This window comes from Crinia signifera, chromosome 2, assembly GCF_055691185.1.
Source record: "Crinia signifera chromosome 2, ASM5569118v1, whole genome shotgun sequence".
NCBI classification, from domain to species: Eukaryota; Metazoa; Chordata; class Amphibia; order Anura; family Myobatrachidae; genus Crinia; species Crinia signifera.
The window spans coordinates 395,228,696-395,237,155 of record NC_139218.1 but is presented as its reverse complement, the minus strand read 5'-3'; the positions used below and the strand labels follow the sequence as shown (position 1 = coordinate 395,237,155).

Below are 8,460 nucleotides of genomic sequence, written 5' to 3'. Positions count from 1 at the left end.
TCCCCATCACACACACCCTACCTCAGCCACCCCACTATGTGCCCCCTGCTCCCCATCACACACCCCCTGCTCCCCATCACACACCCCCTGCCTCAGCCACTCCACTATATGCCCCCTGCTACCCATCACACACACCCTGCTTAGCCACCCCACTCTATGCCCCCTGCTCCCCATCACACACCCTCTGCCTCAGCCACCCCACTATGTACCCCCTGCTCCCCATCACACACCCCCTACCTCAGCCACCCCACTATATACCCCCTGCTCCACATCACACACCCCCTGCCTCAGCCACCTCACTATATACCCGCTTCTACCCATCACACACACTCCTGCCTCAGCCTCCCCACTCTATACCCCCTGCTACCCATCACACACCCCCTGCCGCAGCCACCCCACTATATACCCCCTGCTCCCCATCACACACACCCTGCCTCAGCCACCCCACTCTATGCCCCCTGCTACCCTTCACACACTTCCTGCCTCTGCCACCCCACTCTATACCCCTGCTACCCATCACACACGCCCTGCCTCAGCCACCCCACTCTATACCCCCTGCTACCCTTCACACACTTCCTGCCTCTGCCACCCCACTCTATACCCCTGCTACCCATCACACACACACACCTGCCTCAGAAACCCCACTCTAGGTCCCCTGCTCCCCATCACATACCCCCTGCCTCAGCCACCCCACTCTATACCCCCTGCTCCCCATCACACACCTTTTGCCTCAGAAACCCCACTCTATACCCCCTGCTCCCCATCACACACCCCCTGCCTCAGCCACCCCAATCTATACCCCTGCTCCCCATCACACACACCCTGCCTCAGCCACCACACTATATACCCCCTGCTACCCATCACACACCCCCTGCCTCAGCCACCCCACTATGTGCCCCCTGCTACCCATCACACACCACCTGCCTCAGCCACCCCACTATATGCCTCCTGCTACCCATCACACACCCCCTGCCTCAGCCACCCCACTATGTGCCCCCTGCTCCCCATCACACACCCCCTGCCTCAGCCACCCCACTGTGTGCCCCCTGCTCCCCATCACACACCCCCTGCCTCAGCTACCCCACTCTATGCCCCCTGCTCCCCATCACACACACCCTGCCTCAGACACCCCACTCTATGCCCCCTGCTCCCCATCACACACACCCTGCCTCAGCCACCACACTATATACCCCCTGCTACCCATCACACACCCCCTGCCTCAGCCACCCCACTATGTGCCCCCTGCTACCCATCACACACCACCTGCCTCAGCCACCCCACTATATGCCTCCTGCTACCCATCACACACACCCTGCCTCAGCCACCACACTATATACCCCCTGCTACCCATCACACACCCCCTGCCTCAGCCACCCCACTATGTGCCCCCTGCTACCCATCACACACCACCTGCCTCAGCCACCCCACTCTATGCCCCCTGCTCCACATCACACACCACCTGCCTCAGCCACCCCACTCTATGCCCCCTGCTCCCCATCACACACCACCTGCCTCAGCCACCCCACTCTATGCCCCCTGCTACCCATCACACACCACCTGCCTCAGCCACCCCACTCTATACCCCCTGCTCCCCATCACACACCCTGCCTCAGCCACCCCACTATATACCCCCTGCTACCCATCACACACCCTCTGCCTCAGCCACTCCACTATATGCCCCTGCTACCCATCACACACCCTCTGCCTCAGCCACTCCACTATATGCCCCTGCTACCCATCACACACCCCCTGCCTCAGCCACTCCACTATATGCCCCCTGCTACCCATCACACACCCTCTGCCTCAGCCACTCCACTATATGCCCCCTGCTACCCATCACACACCCTCTGCCTCAGCCACTCCACTATATGCCCCCTGCTACCCATCACACACCCCCTGCCTCAGCCACCCCACTATATACCCCCTGCTACCCATCACACACACCCCGCCTCAGCCACCCCACTCTATACCCGCTGCTCCCCATCACACACCCCCTGCCTCAGCCACCCCACTCTATACCCCCTGCTACCCTTCACACACTTCCTGCCTCTGCCAACCCACTCTATACCCCCTGCTACCCATCACACACACACACCTGCCTCAGAAACCCCACTCTATACCCCCTGCCATCCATCACACATCCCCTGCCTCAGCCACCCCACTCTATGTCCCCTGCTCCCCATCACATACCCCCTGCCTCAGCCACCCCACTCTATACCCCTGCTCCCCATCACACACACCCCTGCCTCAGCCACCCCACTCGATACCCCCTGCTACCCATCACACACCTTCTGCCTCAGAAACCCCACTCTATATCCCCTGCTCCCCATCACACACCCCCTGCCTCAGCCACCCCACTCTATACCCCCTGCTACCCATCACACACCCCCTGCCTCAGCCACCCCACTATATACCCCCTGCTACCCATCACACACCCCCTGCCTCAGCCACCCCACTCTATACCCCCTGCTACCCATCACACACCCCCTGCCTCAGCCACCCCAATCTATACCCCCTGCTACCCATCATACACCCCTGCCTCAGCCACCCCACTCTATACCCCCTGCTCCCCATCACAAACCCCCTGCCTCAGCCACCCCACTCTATACCCCCTGCTACCCATCACACACCCCCTGCCTCAGCCACCACTCTATACCCCCTGCTCCCCATCACACACCTTCTGCCTCAGAAACCCCACTCTATATCCCCTGCTACCCATCACACACCCCCTGCCTCAGCCACCCCACTCTATACCCCCTGCTACCCATCACACACCCCCTGCCTCAGCCACCCCACTCTATACCCCCTGCTACCCATCACACACCCCCTGCCTCAGCCACCCCACTCTATACCCCCTGCTACCCATCACACACCCCCTGCCTCAGCCACCCCACTCTATACCCCCTGCTACCCATCATACACCCCTGCCTCAGCCACCCCACTCTATACCCCCTGCTACCCATCACACACCCCCTGCCTCAGCCACCCCAATCTATACCCCCTGCTACCCATCACACACCTTCTGCCTCAGCCACCACTCTATACCCCCTGCTACCCATCACACACACCCTGCCTCAGCCTCCCCACTCTATACCCCCTGCTACCCATCACACACCCCCTGCCTCAGCCACCCCACTCTATACCCCCTGCTCCCCATTACACACCCCCTGCCTCAGCCACTCCACTATATGCCCCCTGCTCCCCATCACACACCTTCTGCCTCAGCCACCCCACTCTATACCCCCTGCTACCCATCACACACACTCCTGCCTCAGCCACCCCACTATGTGCCCCCTGCTCCCCATCACACACCACCTGCCTCAGCCACCCCACTATATGCCCCCTGCTACCAATCACACACCCCCTGCCTCAGCCACCCCACTATGTGCCCCCTGCTCCAATTACACACTACCTGCCTCAGCCACCCCACTATGTGCCCCCTGCTCCCCATCACACACCCCCTACCTCAGCCACCCCACTATATACCCCCTGCTCCACATCACACACCCCCTGCCTCAGCCACCCCACTATATCCCCCTGCTCCACATCACACACCCCCTGCCTCAGCCACCCCCCTCTATACCCCCTGCTCCCCTTCACACACCCCCTGCCTCAGCCACCCCACTATGTGCCCCCTGCTCCCCATCACACACCACCTGCCTCAGCCACCCCACTATATGCCCCCTGCTACCAATCACACACCCCCTGCCTCAGCCACCCCACTATGTGCCCCCTGCTCCAATCAGACACCACCTGCCTCAGCCACCCCACTATATGCCCCCTGCTCCAATCAGACACCACCTGCCTCAGCCACCTCACTCTATACCCCCTGCTCCCCATCACACACCCCTTACCCCAGCCACCCCACTCCATGTTTGCTGCTTCCCATCACACACCCCAACATTCAGCCCCAGTGCCTCCTTGTGCCCCCAGAACACCATATGCTCCTGACATGCCCGGCACCCCAGTCACACACTCTTCTGCCCTTTGTGTCACCACCTACACTGGCCTTCAGCCACTGCACCCTGAATCCTCCATGCACGCACCTTCCCACACCTCTGATATAGCATCTATTTCCCCCCACCCATTCCTCACCCTCATGTCTAGGCTGCTCCCGCAAGACACATACAATTGCAAGACTCCACCTGGATCTCAAACTGGATCCCCTGCGAACATACGCAGCCTATGGAGGTCCAATCATAAACACCTCTGTTTTATCAGGACTCAGTCTCAGCCAACTGTCACTCATCCATTCCTGGAGCTCAGATAGATGCCATTTAGGGTTATTATTGGGGTTTTAGTGCCCAGAGCAAAGTACAGCTGTGTATCATCTGCATAGCAGTGGTAGACCCGGCCATGGCATCTAATTATTTACCCAGTGGCAGCATGTACACTGCAAAAAGCATGGGGGGTACTTATGTATTATCTGGGCTCCCATGTTAAATGCACCCCATTTTTTCATACCCCTACTATCCAACTACGCATGGAGTTGATGTTATAAACTGTGGCGAGCCACCGTGCCCGAAGCGTGGCGAGCTCAGCGAGCCCCGCGAGGAAAACGGGAGCCCAGATATTACATAAGTAATGTTGAGATATCCATTGGAATGGATCATCTCAACATCTCATGAGTTATCAGGCAGGTTTCCAGTTGATTCGCAACCACGTTCTCAATAACCATTCCCAGAAAGGTTCCGACTTGTAGTTGGTCATGCAATCAGGATCTAAATTAGGCTTTTTAAGAAGAGGTCTAACAATGTCTTCCTTTAGGGGTTTAGGAAACATTCCTGTCTGCAAAGAGCACTGAACAATTTCTGCAAAGACCGGTGACAATTATATCCATACACCCTATTACAGGGGTGTCCAAACTTTTTGCGAGGAGGGCCAGATTTGGTGAAGTGTAAATGTGTGGGGGCCGACCATTCAGCCTGACATTCTTTGAATCATTAATCACATCAGAATGGTCCCCCCACTCTGCCCCCATTCACTCTATGTCCCCTAGCCTGCCCCTCCTTCACTGTATGTCCCCTATTCACTGTATGTTCTCCACTCTGCACCCATTCACTCTGTCCCCCAGCCTGCCCCCTGTTCTTAATGTCCATCACTGCCTCCATTCACTGTATGTCCCCCTGCCTGACCCTCCTTCACTGTATGTCCCCCACTCTGCCCCCGTTAACTGTATGTTTCATAGCCCCTTGTGTGAGCCAGAGGAAGGAGAGGCAAAGCAGGCACTGCAAGGACAGGAGATGCTTGGGCTCCCGCTGCTGCCCTCCTCCGCTCTGCATGTTACGGGGGCAAGCTTACCCCTTGTTGCCCCCTTCCCCAAACACTGCTGTCACTGTGATTGTGGATTAGGGTGATATACGATTGCAGCAGCAGGGGTAGGACGCCAAACACATCTGACTGTGGCGGCCGGCACCTCCTCAGTGCAGCAGTCAGCAAGGAAAAGGCGTGCTCGCCGGGGCCCCACCTTTAGTGTCCTGTGCTGTGCATCCCGCATCTGATGTTCCGCCCGCTTCCAGCTGGAGGCTGCGGGCCACTTGAAATGACAGCCTGGGCCGCAATTGGCCCCCGGGCCTGACTTTGGGCATGCCTGCCCTATTAGGAGCTTGGTTGGGGCAGGGTCCAGATCCCAGGAAGCCTGTCTCTGTCACAGAGTTGTGGAAGGGCGAGATTTACTCAAATTTGCCTGGAAATATCATTCAATGGTTCCAGAATAGCGATATTTTCGCACATTAATTCACAGATTTACAGGGGGCGGGTTTTCTTTCTGTCAGTGAGGCGGCTAACAACTCGCAGTCATCTGCAACTTTGCAGATCAGTGATCATTTCTGAATCAGGCCCCTGATGTGCAGATTTTTTATAGAAAAGAAGCCGGACGAGGGAGGTCATCGTTCACGACGGCCATGCTGCAGCGACAGCATTGCTAATGCTCCTCCGCCACGGTCGCCCCCCTCGTGTGCGATATCATCAAGTGTGTACGCTCTTGCTGATGCTCATCCCCCCTGCAGGGTCCCGCCGACGCCGACATTGGGGTCGGCGTAGTGTGTACGACCCCTTAGACTCTTGTAGTAAATACATTTTAATTGGTCATTAAAAGAAAACCAAACAATGCAATTATGGGGCACACTGTAGGTGACTGGTCATTTATACAGTTCTATACATCAAAATAAGCGGCTGATTATTGTTTATATTCTTCATTTGACTATAAGGGGATATCAAAATTGTGCATGCATTTCCTATTGCATTATTGTTCTAATGTTTCAGGGTTTTTTTTACAGCACTAATTTTTTTGAATGAAGCTTTGCCACTGTCGCCGACAGCTCTGCCGGGCCCCAGTAAAATTAGTGGGCGTGGCCACACTCCTGTAAAAGAAAAACTTTGCAGGAGCCTGCAGGAGGTAGCGCACACTCGCTCAGGGAGAGAGAGAGAGAGAAGACAGGCTGCTGCTGCTGCAGCTGTCTCTCTCCCCATCTAAGCATTGAGCAGTGTGTGCTGGGCTGGGGAGAAAGCTGCTGCAGCGGCAGTTAGTTCTCTCTCTCTCTCTGTGCCTGGCTCTCTGCAACTGTGCCAAGGCCCCTCCATCTTACCCGGGCCCGGGTAAAAAGTCTCTGTTGACTTGGAGTCGGTAGGGAGCACATGAGAGATCCAAGACTACTGTCCTCTCCAAATCCTTTTATACCTGTCCAATAAAAATGTTCAAATCACAAGTAGATTTGTAAAATGTAACTGTATTTTAGAACCGTTTGTTCACCAGAAGATCCATGTTTCTGTTTCTTCTTTCAGTGGAGCACATCGAGTGACGCCAGCACTATCATATGGCTAACTCCACCCAGCTGAATGGCACAATGACCGCACAAGACAAAAAGACAGCCCAGATCATAATGATAACTAGCTTTGTAGTGATGGTCTCCTTGTTCTGCATCTTCATATACTTTATGAGCGTTATACTGAATGCCTACTTCGTTGTTCCTCATGTCCGGGAGAACTCCCGCTATATACTGTTTATTCACATGCTTGTCAATGATCTCATGTACCTAGCGGTTTCCTTTCTTCTCTTTATCTTTCAAATCTACTTTGTATATGTGCCTTTGCCGATCTGCTACATAATTCTCACCTACTGCACATGCGCATTCAGGGTTACGGCATATAATTTGGCGGTCATGTCTTTGGAACGCTACGCGGCCATTTGCCATCCATTAAGACATGCGGAGTTGTGCACCCCGCAGAGATCTAGTTCTGCTATCGCCATCATGTGGACGGTGGGGATCGTTCCACAGTTCGTGGATTTTATTGCTTATTGTTCTTCTGTGGAGAAACGCGTCTTTGCTTTCAACATCAGGTGCAACTGGCCACTATTAACGGTGAATGAGGTGCAGGTCGTCTTAAAAACAGTAATGATTGTAATAAGCTTTACCACGGTTGGGCTGATCATCGCCTACACGTATCTCAAAGTCATGCTGGTTGCTCGGAGGATTTCTTCTGGAAAATCTGCTTCTAGAGCTGCAAAAACCGTCCTGCTCCACGCGTTTCAGCTCATGTTGTGCATGTTGTCTTTTACTTCGTCATATACTGAAAAATATTTGGCCCCCTATTTTAGCTACACGCCAATTATCAACCTCTTCCTGCTTATGTGTATTCCCAGATTTATAAGTCCATTGATTTACGGAGTTAGGGATGAGGTCCTTGGCAAATATATGAGAAATCTGCATTCATCGTGGAGATCCCGATCTAAAATAAACGCAAATTTGGGGAGACGTGTTCTATCAATGTAATGTAAAAATAATAACTTGGTAGAATAAAGCGAATCTCCTTGTTTTGTCTCATTTGCATTCTTCATTCTATCCCTCAACCTTAAGGCTGATTACAGTAGTTTATTGCAGTGCATGTCCCCAGGAAGCCTAACATGTCATGTTTTGCAGGTTACCTGATTTGACAGTTATCAAGACAAACACTGGAGCACCAGTTAGGTATTCTGGACAATGAAAACAGTTTGGTCCAATTTATAAGAAATTAATTGCTTGGTAAATATATGATAAATAAGTATTAATCCAAGAGGTCCCCATGTTTATAAGGATACAGAGGGAGTTGGGAGATCCTGTACCTTACATTGGTGTTAAATGATTTATCCAGTGGCTCCCAAACTTTCTTGATCAACAGTGCCCTGGAGAATACTCACTTATTTCACGCCACCCATAGGCCAAACTTTTCTTATTGGGACATTCAGAATAAAAATATTAAATGCAGTAAGTTGTGTTTATAGGCTAGTTATGTTGTGAGGGACATTTGTTGACATACAGTAGTATATGATTGAAAGCTATAATCATTGGTTTAGCCTATCACACTGACCATAGATAATTCATTTGGTCTTGGACCACTAACCTAGGGCACCCCTACAAGTGCTCCGAGGCACCCTGAGGTGCGACGGCACCCAGTTTAGAAATTACAGATAAATGTAGTGTA

The 8,460-nt window shown here is 53.7% G+C and overlaps 1 protein-coding gene across 1 annotated transcript; it reads left to right on the top strand.

The window, feature by feature from the left end:
• Positions 1–6,815: 6,815 nt before the first annotated feature.
• Positions 6,816–7,772, top strand: LOC146059707 (odorant receptor 131-2-like). The gene has a single exon (XM_083172166.1). It carries the CDS (start codon positions 6,816–6,818, stop codon positions 7,770–7,772), a length of 957 nt encoding a protein of 318 aa, XP_083028292.1.
• The last annotated feature ends 688 nt before the right edge of the window (positions 7,773–8,460 follow it).